Source organism: Hemiscyllium ocellatum, chromosome 30 (assembly GCF_020745735.1).
Source record: "Hemiscyllium ocellatum isolate sHemOce1 chromosome 30, sHemOce1.pat.X.cur, whole genome shotgun sequence".
NCBI lineage: Eukaryota > Metazoa > Chordata > Chondrichthyes > Orectolobiformes > Hemiscylliidae > Hemiscyllium > Hemiscyllium ocellatum.
Window position 1 is genome coordinate 21,461,434 of NC_083430.1, and position 24,322 is coordinate 21,485,755.

Genomic DNA, 24,322 nt, shown 5'->3' on the forward strand with positions numbered 1-24,322 from the left:
TTGACAGAATCCAGCACTTTTTGAATAATTTAATAAAAAGGATAGAAATTTTTCAATTTTTTTTTTAGATTTTATTGTCACGTGGCCATGGCAGAGTAGAGAGGTGCAGGAGTACAGTGAGAAATGCATAATGTCGCCACATATGGCACCACCTTACGTACCAAGGTACCTAGGTAAAAGTGCTAAAGTATTAAGAAATGAGAGTTAAAAAATTAACCATTACTTCAGAAAATAGAAGAAAAGTAAAAAAGCTAATAGTTGACATTAGAGCCTTTCATAGTTTAAACTAGGAAAGCAACAGAAGTTAAAAATTCAACAGTCTTTGGAGTCCTCTGCTAACCTCACTGTGCTGTGTTCTCAACGATGCAGCCAGTTACCGTCGATGTTGCTGAAACGCCTCTCAGATCTCCCCTGGGTGCCTTAGGAATGCACCTAAGCAGGATCCACTCGCACAATGGGTCTAGACACCACACAAGCCACAGGGAGATCACTGAGAGCTGCCACAAGTTACCAAGAGATCAAAGGAGTAAGCAAAGAGGAAAAAAAGGAAACAAAAGGAGCTCCGATTGGAGCGTCCTACTCCATCGCATCACCAGCCCCACTACCGTAAAAGGTTGCTCACTTTCAGCGCCAGCTCTACGCCTCTGGGCCTACCACTGCTGAAACCACGACCCCGGCTCCACTGCCACCTCAGTGATGCCAGGAGCTCCTGATCTGGGAATACCATGTTGCCACCGCTGTACTTGTTACCTCATCAACGCCAGCAGTCCTCACTTTGGGCCTACTGCAACCAGAAGTGCCTAGCTCTATTGCCAGACCAGGCTGCTGCCTCGTCAAGAGTATTCCCTCTGGACAACCTCCTAAGATATCACTTTGCTGGCACTTCCATCTTGAAAAGTCCATGGCAGCCATCACTGGAGGAGCTTTGCTGCCATCTCCATGGCCGAGAAAAGCTACTATTCTGTGCATCGGCCACTCAAGCTGCCACGCCAATTTTGTTAACTAATCTGCCAGAAAAGGGGCAGCATGGTGGCTCAGTGGTCAACACTGCTGCCCCTCAGCACCAGGGACCCAGATTAGATTCCCATCTCACGCGACTGTCTATGTGGCGTTTGCACATCCTCCCTGTGTCTGCGTGGGTTTCCTCCAGGTGCTCTGGTTTCCTTCCACAGTCCAAAGATATGCAGGTCAGGTGAATTGGCCATGCTAAATTGTCCATTGGTGCATTGGTCAGAGGGAAATGGGTCTGGTTGGGTTATCCTTCAAAGGATTGGTGTGGACTTGTTGGGCCAAAGGACCTGTTTCCACACTGGAGGGAATCCAAAATAAAAGGCTCGCAAAGAAGAACGGAGAAAAGAAAATGGAATCAAGAGAAGTAAAAAGAAAAAAAGAAAGTATGCAGGAGTGGATGAGCCCTGAGCAAGAGGTACAGCCTGCTACTCTACCACCATCTTGAATTTCACACTTCCTTACTGGTTTGTAATAGATTTAATATTCCAATATTACATGGTTAGTCAATGATAGATCAACTAATATTAAAATTTTAGACATGAATATGGATTTCAATTTTCTAATTTTGGGATTTAAATGACAAATAAGTGACAGCCATGCTCTATTCAACTTCTGGCATCAGTTGAATCTTTCAGCTAAAATAGTACCCAGCAGCCACTGCTCACTGATTGTATTTCCACATGCAAATGCTGCCTTTTTCCCAGTGTACGATATTGAACTCTTGTTGTCCAACACTTGATTTGAGTTGCCATCATCACTATTTTTGAGTACAATTTTACTAGATTAAAAACTTCCCCGGATTAGCAGAAACAGATTTCCCTCGAAAGTGTGAACACTTAACTGAAAAAACCAAAAGCTTTGCAAATACCAACTGTTCCAAAGAAGAAATTGCCAAAAGACGTCAGAATGTCAGCAAAGATCTGAACAAAGCAACTAGTTTTAGTGATTCATGGACATACAGACAAACAAATTGGAGCAGACAAGGCTATTCAGCCCCTTGAACCTGTTTTATCATTTCTTAAGATCATGGCTGATCTAACTGTGGCCTCACCTCTACGTGCTTATCTTACCTTACACCTTGTGAGTCTTATCAAACCAGATTCTAATGGAATGACTGTTACCAACGCTCACTGGAAGAATATTCCACAGGCTAATGACCCTTTGAAAAAATTACTCAACATGAACTTAAATGAGGGCTCCTTATTTTTAAACCATATCATCCAGTTTTAGTTTCTTTTTCAGCAACTCTGTATCAAGCCCCTCTGAGTTTTACATGTTTCATTAAAATCACATTTCATTCTTTTAAATATCAAAGGATACAGCATAGATCTTTTTAACCTTCATGTGATAACTCCTTCATCCTGGGAATCAGTTGAGTAAATCTTCTCTGTACTGCTTTGTTGTCATTGTATCCTTTTAAGTATAGAGATGAAAAATGTAGTGCCTCTAACTCTTTGTACAACTGTAGTAAAACTTCCCTGCTTACTGCATTTAATTCCCCATTGCAGTGAATGGGACCCAACTCCCTTCATGCTGACCAGAACTCTCAAGTAAAAAAAATCCAATTTGTCTTTCTCAGATCTGAAGTCTGTGGTCTCAAACTTGGATATCACTGAAGGGCTCAGAGACCACAAGAAGTTGGCTTGCAGCCCTGCACAACTTCACCCCCTCCCATCCCTTGCCCCATCTCACAGCTCCACAAGCCCATCTTCCCCACCCCCTCCAAGGAATTCAAAAGCACCTAAATAGTTAACTAAACAACTAACTACATCAACAAATATCCTCTCATTAACATGTCTGTGAAAAATTTCTGTTTGCAAATACATTGCATGGTTCCAAGAAAGCAACCGCAAAAACTCATAAGGACTTGATTGGATAGTAAGCAGTAAGGTTGTCAAAGCTGAAATAGAAACGCAAGGTCATCTTCATCAAATCATATTAAATATTTCACAGAACATTTCAATTGTACTGGACATCACACAGCAGAATGCAACTTTGTATGGTTCAACTCACAACACTTGCCTATTGTTCAATGAGAAAGGAGTTTAACTTAAAAAACATACATACAGACATGACTCGGATGGTCTAACTAGGCGAAATATCAAGGTTCCAGGAAGACAAAGACAAATCAGTCAATCTTTGCTGCTTTGGTGGAGAAGGTTCCGAGGTCCCTTGACTAAGGTTGTCAGGAGCTCCTTTCTCCTCGTAAAGCCACCCATGGTGCCAAAGTCCAGAGTGCTGCTATACCAAGTGTAGTTCAAAAAGTACTCAATGGCAGGACAGACAAAGATTATGCATCTCAAGTTGCGAAGGAAGAAAGCTGATGCTTTCTAACCAGTCAATATCATGTGTGCAGTTATGGGACTGCAAGTTCATGTTAAGTGAAGACATGCACAGAAGTCTACTAGGGTCCATTGCCAAGTCCTGTGATGATGGTGAATTAGCAATAGAGAGAAGGCTGTGAATCTTGGCGATCCTAAGCTGCACAGACTTGAAGGTTACTGGACACCTGTCTTGGGTCAGACTATCTTCAGGCAACATCATTGGTAACTGAGCCACTGACCCTCTGCTCACCATAAATGACGGAGGCGAGAAAAGTTACCCTATAAATAGCCTGTTCCACCTTCGGCTGGTTGGGAACCTTACCGTGCAGCATCATTGTTGTGATCAAAGAAAACAAATTCTAAATTTTGCAACTAACAATCTTAGAACACAAAAGAATAGCGATTGCCCAAACAGAAGAACTACAGTCATATTATTATCAACAACGAAACTCAAAATGCGACAATTATATCAAACACTGGTTAGGCGAGAGCTAGAGTATGGTGCACATTCTGGAGTCCACATTATAGGAGGGATATGATAGCACTAGAGAGGGTTCAACAGTGATTTACCAGTGTGTTAACTGGGCTGAGGAATTTTAATCACGAAGAGAGATTGGACAGACTGGGATAGCTTTCCGTAAAGCAGAGAGGATTGAGAGGGGACTTGATTGAGATATATGAAATTGAGAGGAGCACTGATAGAGGAGATAGAAAAAAACTTTTCCCCTTTATCAACGAGCATCAGGCATAGATTTAAGGTAAGAAGCTGACGGTTAAAAGGAAATGTCCAGAAAATCCTTTTTTGACCCACAGGTGAGTAAAAATCTAGACTCTCCGCCCCCATCATGGTCGTTTCTACAGCCACTTCTGCCCCCCAATTCCTCATGTACCAGGTGACATCACTTCCGTCCCTTACATCATCGCTGATGTCACACGCTCAGTGACTTCCGCCCTCCCCACTGCCATGTTCGCGCCCACCAACGCCACTCACCTGCATTCTGCTGACATGCACCCAACAGATCTCACTGTCACCATCCCCACTCCCCAGAACCCTGAGGGGAACACCACTCCTGCTCATGATTCCACCCTCGTTCCCCCAACACCATGCCCACTCCAGTTACAGGTTCCGCCCCCACTCCCAGCCCTGCCGAGTTTTCACCATTCCCCCCGACCTCCACCTCCCTGAGGAAGAACCTTAAGTCCTCAGCAAAGGCCTCATCTTTATCCCCCTCCATCCACACAATGAATTTAATACAGGCCATGACGTTGAACACTTCTTCTGACCGCCTCAGCTTCCATGCTTACTTTTACAATCAAGACTCCCGCCCACCTTCCGAGGCCTCCTTTGCCCGCCTCCAATACACTCCATCCACATAGATACCCAATGCCGGCCTATTACCAGCCCTCGATCTCTCCATTTCCAACTGCTGCCGAGACATTAACCGCCTCAACCTGTCTACTACCCTCCCACACTCCAACCTCTCACCCTCACAACGTGCAGCCCTCCACTCCCTCTGCTCCAATCACAACCTCACCATCAAACTAGCAGATAAAGGAGGTGCAGTGGTAGTTTGGCGCACTAACCTCAACACCACTGAAGCCAACTTGAAGACACCTCCTCCTACTGCCCCCTTGACCAGGACCCCACCCCCCCCCATCACCAAACCGTCATCTCCCAAACCATACAGAACCTCATCACCTCAGGAGATCTCCCACCCACAGTTTCCAACTTCATAATCCGGGAACCCCACAGCACCCGATTCTACCTCCTACCCAAGATCAACAAGCCTGACCATTCTGGCTGACCCATTGTCTCAGCCTGCTCCTGCCCTGCCAAACTCGTCTTCACCTACCTTGACACTGTCCTATCTCTCCTAGTCCAGGAACTCCCCATATACGTTCGAGACACCACCCACACCCTCCACTTCCTCCAAGGAGTTTGGAACCTCTCTGCCTGGAGGAGCAGTCGCTCTCAATATTCAAGGAGTATTTAGATAGACGCTTGTGATGCCAAGACAGAGAAGACCGTAAGCCAAATGCTGAAAAGTATTTTTGACCATCATTGACCACCAGAAAGTGCTTTTTTTCCCTCCGTGTAGATTTGTTGTGGTTCTGTTCACCGAGCTGGAAGTTTTTGTTGCAAACGTTTCGTCCCATGGCTAGGCGACATCATCAGTGCTTTGGAGCCTCCTGCGAAGCGCTTCTTTGATGTTTCTTCCGGTATTTATAGTGGTCTGTCCTTGCCGCTTCCGGTTGTCAGTTTCAGCTGTCCGCTGTAGTGGTTGGTATATTGGGTCCAGGTCGATGTGTTTGTTGATGGAGTTTGTGGATGAATGCCATGCCTCTAGGAATTCCCTGGCTGTTTTCTGTCTGGCTTGCCCTATGATAGTAGTGTTGTCCCAGTCGAATTCATGTTGCTTGTTGTCTGTGTATGTGGCTACTAGGGATAGCTGGTTGTGTCGTTTCGTGGCTAGTTGATGTTCATGTATGCGGATTGTTAGCGGTCTTCCTGTTTGTCCTATATAGTGTTTTGTGCAGTCCTTGCATGGTATTTTGCATACTACATTAGTTTTGCTCATGTTGGGTATCGGGTCCTTCGTTCTAGTAAGTTGTTGTCTGAGCGTGGCTGTTGGTTTGTATGCCGTTATGAGTCCTAAGGGTCGCAGTAGTCTGGCTGTCAGTTCTGAAATGCTCCTGATGTATGGTAGTGTGGCTAGTCCTTTTGGTTGTGGCATGTCCTCATTCCGTGGTCTTTCTCTTAGGCATCTGTTGATGAAGTTGCGAGGGTATCCGTTTTTGGCAAATACCTCGTATAGGTGTTCCTCTTCTTCTTTTTGCAGTTCTGGTGTACTGCAGTGTGTTGTAGCCCTTCTGAATATTGTCCTGATGCAGCTTCGTTTGTGTGTGTTGGGGTGGTTACTTTCATAGTTTAGGACTTGCTCTGTGTGTGTTGCTTTCCTGTATACCCTTGTGGTGAATTCTCCGTTCGGTGTTCTCTGTACTATCACGTCTAGGAATGGGAGTTGGCTGTCCTTTTCTTCTTCTCTCGTGAATCGGATTCCTGTGAGTGTGGCGTTGATGATTCGGTGTGTTTTTTCTATTTCCGTGTTTTTGATGATTACAAACGTGTCATCAACATATCTGACCCAGAGTTTGGGTTGAATTTGTGGTAGGACTGTTTGTTCTAACCTTTGCATAACTGCCTCTGCTATGAGTCCCGAGATTGGTGATCCCATGGGTGTTCCATTGATTTGTTCGTATATCTGGTTGTTGAATGTAAAGTGTGTAGTGAGCCACAAGTCCAGTAGTTTAAGTATGCCGTCTTTGTTGATAGGTTCCGCCTCCTGTTTTCTGTTCTGTATGTCCAGTAGGTTGGCTATTGTTTCTCTGGCTATGGTTTTGTCAATCGAACTGCAAAAAGAAGAAGAGGAACACCTATACGAGGTATTTGCCAAAAACGGATACCCTCGCAACTTCATCAACAGATGCCTAAGAGAAAGACCACGGAACGAGGACATGCCACAACCAAAAGGACTAGCCACACTACCATACATCAGGAGCATTTCAGAACTGACAGCCAGACTACTGCGACCCTTAAGACTCATAACGGCACACAAACCAACAGCCACGCTCAGACAACAACTTACTAGAACGAAGGACCCGATACCCAACATGAGCAAAACTAATGTAGTATGCAAAATACCATGCAAGGACTGCACAAAACACTATATAGGACAAACAGGAAGACAGCTAACAATCCGCATACATGAACATCAACTAGCCACGAAACGACATGACCAGCTATCCCTAGTAGCCACATACACAGACAACAAGCAACATGAATTCGACTGGGACAACACTACTATTATAGGGCAAGCCAGACAGAAAACAGCCAGGGAATTCCTAGAGGCATGGCATTCATCCACAAACTCCATCAACAAACACATCGACCTGGACCCAATATACCAACCACTACAGCGGACAGCTGAAACTGACAACCGGAAGCGGCAAGGACAGACCACTATAAATACCGGAAGAAACATCAAAGAAGCGCTTCGCAGGAGGCTCCAAAGCACTGATGATGTCGCCTAGCCAGGGGACGAAACGTTTGCAACAAAATCTTCCAGCTCGGTGAACAGAACCACAACAATGAGCACCCGAGCTACAAATCTTCGCACAATCTGTGTAGATTTCTATAACTCTATAAATTTACTTGACTGCTCTCAGTGATATTCACTTTCCTGGAGGAATTGTTAAACTAAAAAGCAGGGGGATACATCTTCTATTGAAAATACCCCAAACCTTATACAACTGGTTGTGCAATATGGAATAGGATCTTGAATGCACTGCCAGAACTTCCCAATTGTATAAAAGAAAGGTTCAGGATATTTGAACTCTTGGTCAGCCATAATCAATATTAAAAATCACCACACCACCAGGTTATAGTTCAACAGGTTTATTTGGAAGCACCAGCTTTTGGAGTGCTGCTCTTTCATCAGGTGGGTCTCTGAAGGAGCAGCCCTCAAAAAGCTAATGCATCCAAATAAACCTACTGCACTATAACTGAGTAAGGGAACCTTGATTATCCAAACATGCTGGGCGGGCACTATTTCGTTTGGATAATCGATTATTCGGTTAATCGATTAAATGCCTTTCCTCTGGGGCTCGGAGTGTTTAAATTCTGCTCCCAATTCAGGAGAATGCAGTAGCACACAGCATGTGAGATCTTGCCCCCCCCCCCAACCGACCCCTGCTCCCAACCCCGTCCAACACCATCCCCACCTGCCAAACCCATCCAACACCTTGCCCACACTCCTGACCCCATCAAACACTGACCCCCGCCCCAAACCTGTCCAAAACCCACCCCCCATCCCCTCTCCGGACAGCTGGACACACATGTGCACGCACAGCCAGCCACAGCCCCACACACAACTTTTACTGCAACGTGATGACAGATTCCACCTCTGCTCTATACAGGACAATCTTGGAGAGATTTTTCGGGTACACCCCTGTGGAAAGTGTGGGAGGGGAGGCAGAGATGGCGGGAGGTCAGTCATTTGGAGACTGTGCCTGTTTTGTCACTGTAGACAAAAGACGCGACCACTGTTGGAAACACGTCTTCGGTGTAATGCTTCCATCGGGACCTAGAGATCTCCTTCGGATAATCCGATTTTTGGATTATTGGCATTCGGTAAGTGAAGTTTCCCTGAATTGTGTGATTTTTAACTTTCCAACACTGACATCTCTAAATCATAAATCAACATTGGCACAGTTATCAGCACTTAGGACCCAATCCTTGACTCAGGTGAAAATGTTAAGGAAAAATTCTATTGTAACCTTCAAGTTCTCAATGCTATCACCAAACAAGAAAAAATCATCCTCCTCGGGGACTTCAATGCCAGGGTTAGCCATGATTTGGATGTTTGGAGATTTACTATTGAGGAAAGCCAAAATGGAAAATGCCAATACAATTGGTCTCCATTGTCTGAAAAACTGTATTCAGTATGACCTCCTTATAACAAAAACGCTCCGCCATCAGAAGAACAATACAAAACCACATAGAGACATCATTGATCAAAGCACAAGCACCATTTGTACAATGTTATTGTTTAAGTTAAGATCCAATTTACATCTGTATCATTCAATCCATGCAAGGAATTAATGCTTGTTGGACAGAGTACTGACTGGTTTAATCAGAAATGATCATGTGAATGACAGTCCAAGAGAAGAGAGATGAACATCTCAGCCCTAAAGCAGCTCCAAACAAAAAAAAGTTTCAAAACCAGTTCATTAACCAACCAGAAATTTGTTCACACACTCAAGTCAATTTCATAGCAGTGGAATTAAATAGTCAGCTGAAGAAGATATGCGTTCAGACCCCTAGGTTTCAGCACCATCAAAATGAGGACTGGCACAATGAAAATGATACAGGAATTTCCTGGAGCAAAAAACACTGCTTGGGTAATCAGCTGAAGATTACAAGTCAAGATAGTAGCATTCAAACAACTCAACAGTAGCACCAGAAGCCAACTCTGGAACTAAAAGGCAAGTGTTGGGAAGACAAAGCCCAAGAAACTGTTTGCAGGATAGTGTCTGTTCTTATGGATAATTATGCTGCAAAGGACACGTTCATCAAGGCTTCAACTGATAAATATTTTCACAGAATCACAAAGAAAAGTGTTATGGTGCAGGAGGCCATTATATCCAACACGTCTGCATCTGATCTCCAAACGAGGATAGGGTTTAGTGTCATTCACTTGCCTTTCCCTTGTAACCTTGGACATTATCTAAATAAACAATCATTTTGTTTCCTCTTGAATGTGCCAAATGAACTTTCCTCCACCACACTTCTGGGTAGTGCATTCCAGACCTAAATCTCTCATTGTGTGAAAAAGCATCTTTCCAACATTCTTTTTCTTTAACAAATCAATTTAGATCGGTGTTCCTTTTACAAATATAGTTTCTCCACACCTACTCTATTCAACCATTTGGTGATTTTTCTAGCAGATCTGTCCTTAGTCGCCTTTCTAAACAGTCTTAATCTCTGCAAACTATCCTCTTAACTGGAGTTTCCCATTCCTGGAACGATTCTTGTAAATCCTTCAGTCGTCTCTCCAATGCATTCACAGCCTTCATTTAGCGTAGTGCCCAAAATTCCAGCTGAGGTCGACTAAGTGTCGAATACAAGGATCACTTCTTGCTCTTGTACTCTATGGCCCTACTAATAAAACTCAGGATACTTGAGAAAGGATATACTGACACTAGAAGGAGTGCAGAAGATGTTCATTGGGTTGATTCCAGAGTTGAGGGGGTTGGCTTATGAGGAGAGACCGAGTAGATTGGGATTACATTATTGGAATTCAGAAGAATGAGGGAGAATGTTATAGAAAAGTATAAAATTATGAAGGGACTAGGAAAGATAGAAGTAGAGAGGATGTTTCCATAGGCAGGTGAAACTAGGACAAGTCGGCATAACCTCAAGATTAGAGAGAGCAGATTTAGGACTGAACTGAGAAGGAATGTCTTCACTCAGAGGGCTGTAAATCTATGGAATTCCCTACCCAGTGAAGTAGTTGACAGTACAGCAGTAAATGTTTTTAAAGATAGACTTTTCTCGAACAATAAAGGCATTACGGATTCGGTGAGAGCGCAGGTAAGTGGAGCTGTGTCTACGGAAAGATCAGCCATGATCTCATTGAAAGGCGGAGCAGGGTCAAGGGGCCAGATGGCCTACCTCCACTCTGACTTCTTACGATACTGTATACTTGAATAACTGCTCTTTCAACCTGTCCTATCATCTTCAATGATTCCTATACGTCTGCACTCTCTCTGCTTCTGCATCCCCTTTCGGATTTCACATTCACTGCACTGATCTTCATCTGCAAACTATTTGCCCAGTCCACCAACTCATGCCCTTTTAAGTTCTACATTGTCCCCCTTGCAACTTATAATGATTTAAATTTTGTATCATGATCTGCAAATTTTCAAAGTATCCCCTGCACACCAAGGTCTAAATCATTCATAAATATCAAGAAAGACTAAGGTCCCAACACAAACCCTTGTAGAACTCCTATATAAAGGTTTATTTCACAAGACCAGAAGAAATAGGAAAAAGCGTAGGATGTTTGGCTCCTCAAGCTTGTTCCACCTTTCAATAGGATGGTGATAATTCTGACATTTCTCATGGCATTTTCCTGATAACCTTTGACTCCACTTGGCATATCAAAATAAAGGGTTCAACGCATCCATCATATCACTACATCATGCCACTACATCATGTCCAGTGCCAATATAATTTCCACTCTCCGTTCCTTCAATCTCCTTGGATACATCTCGTCTAGTCCAGGTTGAGTTGACTGTTGGCAATTAAAGTTGACAGGGCACCTGTCAACTTTAATTGCCAACAGTCAATCCATCACTCATTTCTCATCACATTTGAACAATTTTAGTGACAGTGGTTCCTGCTTCTTTTGTCACCATAGCCTGGGTATTATCTACTTCCTTAGTAAAGACAGAGGACAAGTATTCATTTAATACCTCAGCCATTCTATCTGTCTCCATGCGCATATCCTCATTATAGTCCCTAAACAGCCCTTCTCCTCCTTTTACCATACTTTTCCTATTTTTGTGCCTATTGAAGACTTTGAGATTCCTCATGATTTTGGCTGCCAATCTTTTCTCATAATCTCTCTTTATTATCCTCATACAATTTGCACTTCCTGCCTGAATTTTTTATATTCTTCTTGGTTTTCAATTCTATTTTCTACCTGACTTATATCATAAGCACACTTTAAGATGAAGTACAATTTCTATTTCTTTTCATCCAGGGAGCCCTGGATTTGCATTTGTCTTACCTTTCCCTTTTGAGTGAATATACTTTGACTGCGCCGAACCACGGCCGCAAAGGTAGCCCATTGCTCAGTTAGTGTTTGCTGCTGCCCTTTCATTCCAATCTCTTGTCCAGCTGTATTGTCGCCCACTAAAGTAAGCTCCCGCACAAGCCTTTTCTTGCTCCAGATTAATGCAAGACATTCTACTCCTTTATGCTGTAATGCTCAGGATAATGATCACTTTTCTCTAAAATGCTCCCCTCTGACACTTGATCCACCTAATTTCCAAGAAACAGGTCCAACAGTGTTTTTTTTTGTATTGGAGTAAACACGAACTGCTACAGGAAACTCACCTGAACAAAATCGAGGACACTTGGCCCTTGCTGCTCCTTCAACTACCAGCATCCCAGTTTACAGTTGGGTAACTGACACCCCCATTATAACTGCACAACAATGTTGGCATTTCTCTGGAGTTTCCCTGCAAATTTCTTTCTCTGTATCCTTCCAATGAGTCAGTGCTCTACAGATTACACTTACACCGTTTTTATTCATTCGTTGTAGCCAAACTGATGCTGTCTTTGAATCCTCTAAAACATCCTATTTCTCCAGCATTGCAATGTTCTCCTTAACTAATACTGTTACTTCCTTCCACTTTCCCTCCTTTTCTATCTTTTCTGAAAACCTTGTGCCCAGGAATATGTAACACCCAGTCCTATTCTTTCTTGAGCAGATCACTATTCTCACCACATCAAATTTCCATATGGCAGCACCTGTAACTCCTCCATTAATTTATTATACTCTGTATATTCATGTACATACACCATTACCCTGATTGAGACTTCATCACTTTCATCCTAAATACAATATTCAGCCACTGAGGTTTTATTCACTATGCTAGCACTATTTGTCTCTCCAAATATTCTGTGCATTTTCAGTAATCTGTGGTAGAATTAATGAGTGACCCTCCAGTAAACGGAGAGGGAGAAAATCTGAAACGGAAACTTTGAAAATCCAGACCAGTGTCAAGTTGAAATAATTACCATATTTTGACGATAAAGGTGGCAATAGTGTTAATTATGATGAACTATGTATTTTATGTCATTTTTGATCAATATTTTATAAATAGTATAATTACCAACATCAATTTTTAAAAATTTAAATATAACATATAATGTATAAATATATTGAACGAATTATAAATGCTTGATTATATAATAAAATTATTAAACATTCATATCATTATCAATTATTCAGGCTATATATTTCTCAATGTTAGAAGCCAATGAGCCAGATTGCTTAATAAACAAATTAAAAACTAGGTTATTGCAAACAAACCTTACTCCAGCAAAGATTTAAAGATTATTATTAGAAGGTTTAAACTTTGCAAATATATCTAACTACATTTGTTGAAAAATAACATACGCATATGCACCCAGAGTCTGGAAAAAAATTAAAACATTGCAGAGTTTTTTGAAGTTTTTTTTGCTAAGCAGCAGATAAGTCAAAAAAATAATTATTATTCACAAATGGTACAAATATTGGTTTTCAGCAAAGGTCAATTTGCACTTTAGCTGTTGGCACAGGAGTGCCTTCCTGGATCAGTTATAGCTAGCTGAGCTTTCTTTTCTGAAGGCAGTGATGGGAGATTCTGAATTCTCCCTATAGGAACCCTCCACTTGCAAAGACACAGACTTCTTGTGGGTTTACAACTTCCAAGATTTTGATAAGAGGGGTTTCAGAGAAAAGAGAAAGGGGAAAAAGGTTGTTGCCCCACGGCATTCTCTCTGACTTTCTATTCAAATTCAATATCTTTTCCTTCACCTGTAAATTATGTCATGTGACCTTTCACTGAAAATGTTGCAAACTTGGCATCTCCACACAAGCAGTTTATTCTTTGCAAATGCAGTACTGTTGCTGCAAATCACAAGAACTGGCTGTATTGCCCAAGATATATACACAACTGCCTCATCAGAAGTCAATGTTTTAGGTAATATATCTTTACAACAAAACAGACAGCTCAGGTTTGCACGTATTATGAAAGTAATTTCCAGCAAAAATCAAAAGTAAACTACATTGTGAGGTCCACATTACTTACTGTTATAACCTCAGCTCAGAGCCAAATAGGATATTGAGGTTATGAAAAGTCAACTCCAAATGAAGTAGTGATTGATTTACAGTTGTCACATGTACCGAGACACAGTGAAAAGTGTTGTTTTGCAGTCTATGCAGACAGACTGCACCATACAAACTGCATCAGGATAGGAGAATACAGTGCGATAGCCACAGAGATGGTGCAAAGAGAGACATGAACATTTGAGAGTTTATTCACAAGTCTGACCATAGGAGAAAGCAGCTGCTCTTCAAACTTTTATGTTTTCTACTCGATAAAAGAAGGTAAGAGAGAGTATAACCGGGGTGGAAGAGGTCTTTGATAATATTGGTTGCTTTCCTGAGGCAGCTGGAAGTATAGATGGAGTCAATGGATGGAAGGCTGATTTATGGATTGACTGGGCTGTGTTCATAACTCTGTAATTTCTTGCAGCCTTGGGAGGAGCTTTCTGTGGTGAATTGCTTAGAGCCCTTGTGGACATGCCAACTTTCCCTTAGTCTCCTAAGAGGAAATGTTGTTGTGTTTACTTGACCATCATATTCACATGGATGGGTCAGGACAGATTTTTGTTGATCATCACTCCCAGGAAATTGAAGCTCTCCACCATCTCCATCTCAGCACCACTGATGCAGATGGGCAAGCCCTCCACTCGTCTTCCTGAAATCAATGACCAGCTCATTTGTTTTGCGAACTTTGATGGAGAGATTGCTGTTTTTACACAATGCCACTAAGTGCTCAGTCTCTGACCAGTATTCTGTCTTGGCATTGTTTGAAATCCGACCTACAAAGTGGCAAACTTATAAATGAAGTTGGGGCAGAATTTGGCCACACTTGAGTGCATAAGGAGAATAGCAGGAGGCTGAGTACACAGTCTTGCAGGACACTGGTGCTCAGGATTATGGTAGAAGAGCTGTTGTCACCTATTCTTACTGATCACAGTCTATCCGTCAAGAAGCCGAGGATCCAGTTATACAGAGGGGGGAAGCCAAACTTCGGTCTCAGAGTTTAGAGGTGTGTCTGGCTGACTTATGGTGCTGAACATAGAAGTGTCGTCACTAAGTAGGAGCCTGACACAGATATCCTTGTTATCCAAATGTTCCAGGAATGAGTGAAGGGCCGAGGAGGTGATGTCTGCCATGGACCGACTGCACCAGTAGACGAACTGGAAAGGACCAAGGCGATTTGGTAGGCTGGAGTCCATTTGAACCATGAGTAACCTCTTGAAGCACTTCATAGTTATGGAGGTCACAGGCATCGGACAGTAGTCATTGAGGCACCCTGAATGGTTTTTCTTTGCGCCAGAATGATGATGTTCTTCTTGGCAGCTAGTGAGAACTTCAGATCATGGTGAGGAGAGGTTAAAGGTGTCTGCAAATACTCCCTTCTGCTGGTCTTCATAAGATCCAATTGCACAACCGGGGACTCTATCTGGACTAGCTGCTTTCCATGGGTTCACCGTCAAGAAGGCCAATCTAAATCTGCAGCGGTGACTGTGGGTACAGGTGTATCCGAGGCTGTTGGGATAGGTGACATCATTTCACAACCTCCTGTTCAAAGTGAGCGGAGAATGTATGGTTGCCCATGATTCTGTTTGACTTCACTTGATGGCCCATTATGTTGTGTATGCCTTGCCACAAATGACGGGTGTCCATGTGGTTTGTCTGGGTCTCAAACTTAAATTGGTATCGTCTTTTGGCATCTCTGATGATCTTATGAAAGTTGTACTTGGATTTCCTGTAGAGGTCAGGGTTGTCCAACTTGTACTCCTAAGATCTGGACTTCAGTAGGGAGTGGATCTCCCAGTTCATCCACAGTTTCCAGTTGTGGAACCATCAGATTAAGTTCTTCTGCATGCAGTCTTCTGCACACTTAGTAAGAAGTCTGTGATGGTAGTGGCATACTCATTTAGGTTGGCTGTTGCTTCGTGGACAAGAATGGAGTCAGAAACAGAACAGAGGGTATGAAGCAACATTGCATCTATTTTCTTTGTAAATGCTTAGGTGATTTACTTAAATGCACAATCACTTGAATTTTTTTCGTGCCATCAAGAATGCCCAGTAACTTAAAGGGGTTGAACTGCAACAGCCTGCTTAGGGTCTTTTAGGATGCCATGCAATCATTCAGCTTATAGCAAACATTGGTATGAAGGTTGCAGCAAGGCTCAAAGACAATGTCTTCACTCTTCCTAATATTTACCTGAAAGCAAGTGGCATGTGATCAAGGGACAGAATGTCAAAAAGTAAGGTCAAGACATACAGGAACTACAAGGGCTGTGAGAAGCAGAACTGGATGCTGTCAAGAGGAACTTGACATCAAATTTTCAGATGATGTTGCAGAAGAAACAAGGATGGATGCTTTGAGATATTGGGTGTTAATAATGAAAATATAATGTCAGGATGAGAAGCCAAAGCATTTAAATGAAGACCAAGTTTTAAAAGAAGTTTGCTCTCTATTAGCTCCAATTTAGTTAAATATGACAATGATGACAACAAAGTTTTAAACTAGAAATTTATAAGAAATAGGAAGTAAAAAAGGCTCTAACATTCACAATCTTATATTTATAGGTTTTGTTCACATAAGGACTCAATTTTCTAAACTAAAACCCAGACTTTAAGTTGTCCAAGGCAATTAGTCAGGCAACAAGACAGGTTGCATTCATCCCGTCACAGGTAGACAGGGTGTTTAATAAGAGGGCATTGAACACGCATTCCTTCATTGCTCAGTTTAAGAGTTGAGGCATCATGGTAAGGTATCATGTTGAGGTTGTACAGGATGTTGGTGAGGCCACTTTTGGAGTAATGTGTACAGTTCTGGTCCCCTCTGCTACAGGAGAGATATTAATAAATTGGAGACAGTTTAGACAAAATTTACCAGGAAGTTGCCAGGACTGGAGGGTATGAGTTATATGGAGAGGCTGGGACTTTTTCACTGGAGCACAGGAGGTTGAGGGACGACCACAGAGATATATAAAATCATGAGGGGCATAGATAAGGTAAACAGCAAAGATCTTTTTCAGAGGGTGGAGGAATTCAAAACTAGGGGGCATATTTTTAAAGTTAGAGGAGAAAGATTTAAATGGGACCTGAGGAGCAACATTTTTGCAGAGAGTGATTCATATGTGGAATGAACTGCCAGAGGAAGTGGCAGGTGAAGGCACAGTTAAAACATTTAAAAGTCATTTGGATAGGTACGTGAATAGGAAAGTTTTTGAGGGATATGGGCCAAACGCAGGCAGGTGAGACTTGTTTAGTTTGGGAAACTTGTTCAGCATGGCCAAGTTAGGCCATAAGGGTCTGTTTCCGTGCTGTGTAACTCTACAATATGGGTGAGGTTACTCCAATTTAGAAATTACAAAATGTCACATAAACAGGAGCATGGTGACAAAAGACAGCAGAATGGTACCAAATACTGGTGACGTATGGTACCATACCAATTAAAATGTCTCAAAACAGTCTTCAGAATACCAGACTGCAATTTATGTTTTGCTTTAAAAAGAAACTAAGTCACAGCCAACAAAAAACGTTCAATCAAATTCTATGCAGACATCCACTAAACTCTTTCAGCATCATTGGCAAGATGTGGATTATGTGGATTGTTCAGAAATAGGTCCAAGCATTCATTCATAAATTTTGCCAATTTTGGATGGTTCTCCAACAGCTTCCTCTCCTTCTCATGTGTGTGTTTTTTTTCAGGAAAGCAAATCAAGCTGCATTGTTGCAGCTTCAGATTAAATTGCTGCCAAGTACAAACTATAATAAGAATGTTTCTTCTCAGCAAATATCTGAACAAGAAGGTCTAATGTCATTTTCCGAAAGGTTTTGTCTTATTGCAACCACTCATACCAGTTTGTCATCCAGTTGATCTTCACAGGTCTTAAATGCCCATCATCCAAAATATCCTAACTGCCTCAATTTCCCAGCCACCCAAATCAAAAAATTTGCCAATTTCACCGTTACAATACCCATCGAGACAACTAACATACAAAAAGAGAAAGAATCCCCATGTCAACAAAAGATTTCTTAAAACTTCCACATTCAGAACCTAACATAATTCAACCATTAACAGGCAAAGGGCATTTCAAAGAGACAAGCTTCACTTCAACTAATCAATACAGACTGTTTCTGATATCGGTAAAAACTCTGGGAACAAGTTACAGACTAGGATTTAATCAAGGGGCTCACGGTGGTTTATAAAGCTATAGTGTGCTTGAATAGGCTGGGGTGGTTTTCCCTGGAGCATTAAAGGCTGAGAGGTGACGTTATAGAGCTTTAAAAAATCATTAGGGACATGGATAGGGTAAATAGACATAGTCTTTTCCCTGGGATTTTTTTTTGGGGGTGGGGGGGGGGGGGTGGAGTGTCCAAAACTACAGGGTTTAGGTTGATAGGGGAAAGATCTAAAAGGGTCCTGAGGGGCAACATTTACACACAGAGGATGGTGAATGTATGGAATGAGCTGCCAGAGGACATGTCAGTGGCTGGTACGATTACAACATTCAAAAGGCATCTGGATGGGCATATGAATAGGAGGGGTTTTGAAGGTTTATGGGTTTGGTGCTGGCAAACGGGACTAGATTAGTTTAAGATATCTGTTTGGCATGGATGAGTTGGACCGGCGGGTCTGTTTCCATGTTTCCATGATTCTACATGCAGTACTTGACGCACAAGCATCAGACCAAAGCCACCTCATGGTTCTTCCAATTTGGTCTCCATTTTGGAGGATTTCTTACTTCCCATCCAAGTGTTTAATCCTCAAGTCACGTGAGAATATTCCATTTGAAGTATCCAGACATAGTTACCTACCAAGGTGTATGCCTTCAAAAATTCTCCTGTTCAGATCTTGACTATGCTGGTAGCTCAGAATTCCCAGACTCCCTTCTCCTGCCTCTTTACATTGGTCTTAGAACAAGTAGCAACGAATCCTGCCCATTCCACTTTATCCTGTTTTTTTGCTTCCTACTCTAAATAGTCTCTGCTCTATTCCCAGAATACTGCCTCAATCCTAGCACTGATTGCGAGACTGCCAAACAGAAAACCATTCCATCAGAAAGAACTGAGAGTTGTTTCTGTTTTGAGAAGATTTGTCGCTCAGGTTAAGGTTCTGGATGTAGGTTTGGTCAATGAGCTGGAAGGTTCATTTCCAAACTTTTCGACAGCCTACTTGGTAACATCTTCACTGGGCCTCCGGGCAAAGCATTGCTGATAATTCCTGCTTTCTGTTTATATGTTTGGGTTTCTTTGGGTCCCAAAGAAACCAAAACATATAAATACAAAGCGGGAATCATCAGCAGTGCTTTGCCCAGAGGCCCAATGAAGATGTTACCTAGTAGGGTGACAAAACATTTGGAAATGAACCTTCCAGCTCAGCGAGCAAACCTATAGCGAGTTGATTCTATACACAAATTCTCAATTTACCAAACTGCCAAACAAAAACCACAGTCTGCCCAAACCCAACTAATAATTGGTTGTCTAATTACTCTTTGATTTTTAGCTGTTCACTCCATAACAACCTTAGCTTTCACGGGTAATTCTTGGAACGAGATGATGTCAATCAGCAAATCAATCAACCTACTTCTGGGATACACCCCAGCTTATTTTGGTCTTAAAGGGATGTGGCAACAAAAAGAAAACATTTCTAAAAACGCATGGATCATCTCCTTGAGTAGAATTTTCACATTACAAATCCCTTGATTTGTCCTCTGGACTAACTACTTACAATAACTCAAGCCAACCAACCATTGATACACTAGTGTTATATCAATTTCTACAGTCGGCTACAACACAGGGATAGCAAGCCAAATAAAATCGGACTCACTAACACTGTATTCGCAACACAAATGAAATTAAATCATTCGATGATCTTCCGAACTGCCAAATACTCCGAACTAGACTTCACAAATAACAGATCTCGGACACTAAGCTTTAACTTAAACAAAAATTAATAAGTTATTAATGTAACTTTAGCAGAACAGATAAATAAAAGGTAATGGAATTAACAGTTATGACTTAAAACAGAATTTTCTTGGATCAGAACCCCCCATTCCCACACAGACAAAAAAAGGAATTGTAATTTGCCAGTAAAATAAACAGTTTCCAATGACTGTTACCAGACCTTTGTGAAATCACTGAATAATAGGTTGTTCACAGGCTCTAAAACTGTACACTTTAATTCCAAAGCCACCAGTAATGACAAACATCTTCAGCAGACCGGTCAAAACATTTACTTATTTCTCACAATCTGGGATTCTTTTCTCAGAACATGAAACAATTTGCTAACTGGAAACAAGAGGGAGCAAAACAAAATAGTACCATCTCTAGAAGTTTCCAAAAATTGCATTTCCTCCATCCAAAACCCAGTCAGAACTGGGTGAATGACCAATTCAACATCCAAAGAGCTGTCAACTCGAAGCACCACTACAGCTGAGTGCCAATGTATCTACAGTGTTGTTACATTAGTAATTGTATTATCTTTCCATGCCAGTTGCCAACAGAAAACATCTTTGTCCTCTTCACTTTTAAAACCAGTTGTTATTCAAAGCTCAATTCTTAACTACATTTCTCAGTTTCAAACCAAAAAAAAGACAAAAACAAAACAAAAACGTGATGGTCTCTACAACAAACAAATTTTTCACAAGTGTTCTCTCCTTACTACCAAATCAGCATTCTGCTCAGTGTGTTTGTGGGGTATAGTTACTTTCAGCTTCGCCAACTCATGGCTTACCAATGTTGCTGTGGGCAGAATGGCCTTCTTCGTCACTCTAATAGTTCTGCAACTCTGTTTTCATTTGACAAATGGTGACCAGTTCTGCAGTGACCCGTTGACTCAGTAATGTTATTGCAGGATCACCACAATTAACAAATATTCTCATGTGTTGGTAAAAGTTAATAGTATGTTTTCAATATTAAGTTTAAAGAGGCACTTACTAGCATCACCATCTTCTTCCCATGCACCAGGAGAAGGAGCATTGCCAAGATATTCATCATCCTGGAAGAAGAAAAGTTACAAAAATACTCGAGTGAAATGATGATATATAATCACAGTAAAAACTGCACTCATATGTAGTTCCACTTCCACTTGGAGAAATGATCCTCCTGAAAGTTATCAGGCTTGGTTATTTTAATATGTTCTGGATGTAGGTTTGCTTGCTGAGGTGAAAGGTTCATTTTCATGAAAACGCACCTTCCAGCTCAGCGAGCAAACCTACATCCAGAACCTCAACCTGAACTATAAATCTTTTGAAAACTTGCTATTTTAATATGTTCTATAAATTATACTCTAGTTATTAAGCGTTTATGTTTTGTGCTGTTAACCACTCAGTCGAAGTAAACGCTCAGAGACACTGTATAGTTTTACCTCCTTCATCTTTATTCAAGGTCCACGAGAGAGGAAGAACAATCGCTCATGCGTACAGAGACATGTGTTCTCGGTCTCCTCTGGAACAACAATTTCTTCATGAATTATATAGTCATTTTACAGGGACGAGCATCCAGATAAGGCAACATACATATTGATTGGGTGACCGTTACAATCAGCAAGTGTCAATAACAAAGATTAAGCCATCTGCTATTATATAATGAATGTTCTTAACCTCAACTAGCTTGCCATAATGAACACTTTTCACCTTGTTAAACTGACCTTACATACTGAATGCTTTGAATTTGGTTAAATGGCTCTATATAGTGATTGTTTTTCTACCTTGTTAACCCATTACCCTTGTCTCCAGCACCCCATTGTTAACTGCAAGCTATGTGATCTGAGTGATGCTCAGCTGAACCTCTTGTTTCACAAAACTGAAAACTTAACTCTTCCCTACCTGCTCATACCTTATACACATTTTCACCCCCATCAGTTCAAGTTTATTCAAACCTACAGCAAACTGCAAGTCAATGTTCTGATTTTGCAACGTACCATACTACGGTATGTAACAAAAGCATAACTAGATCCACAGAATTATAATTATCAAAGGCAGTTTAAGAATTTCTGTTTAAGAAAAAAATAAGAAGTCCTGTTTCTGAGGGCAGTTAGAAGCCAGAATAGAAATTCAATTCTAAAATAAAACACAACTAAACACCTATTGTAATATGAAGAAACCACAGTCAAGGAAGATACTGGAGGTGTTGTAATATCACTGCACCAAGAATCCAGCAGCTCAGCCTAATTGTCTGATAATATGCATTTAAATCCAAGCCTAATAGCAAGAGGAATTTAAATTCAATGAATTAACAAAAACCTGGAATGGAAGTCTAGTTTTATGGCACCTTACTGAACTGTCACTGATCCTTTCAAAAGTCCATCAGGTTAACTAATATCTATGAGACAAGGAAATCTGCTGTGCCATCTTGGTGAGACCTACACATGTCTCCAAAACCACAGCAACGTAGTTGACTTTGAATTGTGCTCAAATAAACCAAGTCACAACAGAAAAGTCAAAAAGGAATAAAACCAGGTGAACCACCTGACATCAACTAGGCACCACAAACAGCAACACAATGTTCAGTCGTATGTACCCTCCAAAGTCTTCTTTTAATGGAGGATTGTGCCATAATTGGGAAAGTTGTGCAACAGACTAATTAAGCAAAAGTCTGACACAACCACAGACAAGAAATTTCACATTGCACCCATTATCCTCCAACACGAGATTTACCATACTTGGACAAAGTCTAAAATCACAAAACACCAGGTTATAGTCCAACAGTTTTATTTGAAAGCATGAGCTTTCAGAGTGCTACTCTTTCATCAGGCGGTTGAGGAGAAGAAGATTGTAAGACACAGAATTTATAGCAAAATTTCTTAGTGTGATGTAAGAAATTATATATTGAAAAGGACCTGGATTGTTTGTTAAGTCTCTCATCTTTTCGAATGATCATGTTGGTTTCAGTTCTTTCATATGTAAATCGCTAAATTTTTAAAATTCACCCCACAAACTTGTGTAGAAATATATATGTGTGTGTGTGTCACTCCCATACACACACATGCAGACCCTCTCTCATACGCTCACACATACCCTCCCACACACACTGCTTTACACTCTCACTCTCTCATAGATGCTCATAACGCCCTCCTCCTCCCCCCCACCCCCTACCCCCCACCTCTTTCACACACAAGTTTGTGGCATGAATTTGTACTTGCAGAATTACATTTTACTTTGCTCAAAAACTGCATGATTCCATGTAAGCTTCTATGAATCCATCTTTTATATTAGAATCAGTGTGACCATTATGGCACAGACTGCCTCACACAGGACAGCTCGCACCTTCAATGCATTATCTGGGCTGACATGACACCAATTGTTAAAGTTCACGTAAGAATGTAATTTTTAAAAAATATTTTGTGATTTACAAATGAAAGAACTGAAACCAACATGGTCATTCTAAAAGGAGATAGACTTTTTCAATATATAATTTTAGATACATCACACTGTAAACTTCTGCGATATAGTCTGTGTTTTACAATCTTATCCCCCACAACCACGAATGAAAGAGCAGCGCTTCGAAAGCTAGTGCTTCCAAAAACTTGTTGGACTATAGCCTGGTGTTGTGTCATTTTTAACTTTACACACCCCAGTCTAACACCGGTGTCTCCAAATCATGGACAAAATCAGGCACATCAGCACAGGCACCAACAATGCACATGGTCAGGAAGGAGCTGCCCCGAGTGTGCACAACATTGATACGAGATCGCATGAATTTCCTCAGAATCAGGCCAACCACAGGTAAGGAAATCTCTAACTGATTACCACCTCTCTCAGCTTACGAATCAGTACCCATTCATGTTAAATAACACTCAGAAGAAGTATCATAGTGAAAAGGGCATGGGATGCACTCTGGGTGGGGGCATTTAATGTCGATCAGTCTTGGCAGCACCATTACTGATTTGGCTGACTCAGGCTGAAAAGACATTATTCCTTGACTGGATCAGTACTAAGTCCTGACAGAACCAATTGGAGCAAAGAAAAAACATTCCAGACCTTGACCTCACCAATCTTTCAGTTGCAGATACATCTGTCTGGCAGGAGAAAGTGAGGTCTGCAGATGCTGGAGATCAGAGCTGAAAATGTGTTGCTGGAAAAGAGCAGCAGGTCAGGCAGCATCCAAGGAGCAGGAGATTATGCCCGAAACGTCGAATCTCCTGCTCCTTGGATGCTGCCTGACCTGCTGGGCTTTACCAGCAACACATTTTCAGCATCTGTCTGGCAGTTTGGATAGAAGTGACCATAGTCCTTGTGAAAAACCAAGTCACAGAGGAAAGCCCTTAGCATATGTGGCTCTACCACTAGATACATCAGATCAGAACAAATTTAGAAGTTCAAACATCAGCAGCAGCATATGATTGTTTTCTGAATAACCATAATGGGTGATCTGATGATTCAGCACATTTCTCACTCCACAATTGCTGCTGATTCAGCGAAGACTGTATGCGAGGAGCAGCACCAAACAAGCTTAGAAAATAGGTTTCAAACTGAAGAATTCATAACACAGCAATATCTAGTAGAAGCTGTGACATCTAAGCACTGATACATACGCTCGCAAATAGTAGTGGACAATTAC

General features: G+C 41.5%; 1 protein-coding gene across 6 annotated transcripts in view; it reads right to left on the reverse strand.

Annotated features, from left to right (window-relative positions):
* The window catches only part of LOC132830119 (zinc finger MYM-type protein 4-like), a 203,919-nt gene that overhangs the window by 79,842 nt on the left and 99,755 nt on the right, over positions 1-24,322 (reverse strand). For all 6 annotated transcript variants that reach the window (XM_060847614.1, XM_060847612.1, XM_060847613.1 and 3 more), the window contains one exon: positions 20,699-20,759. In XM_060847614.1, coding sequence (XP_060703597.1) covers positions 20,699-20,759 — 61 coding nt within the window. The remainder of the gene's footprint in view (positions 1-20,698; positions 20,760-24,322) is intronic.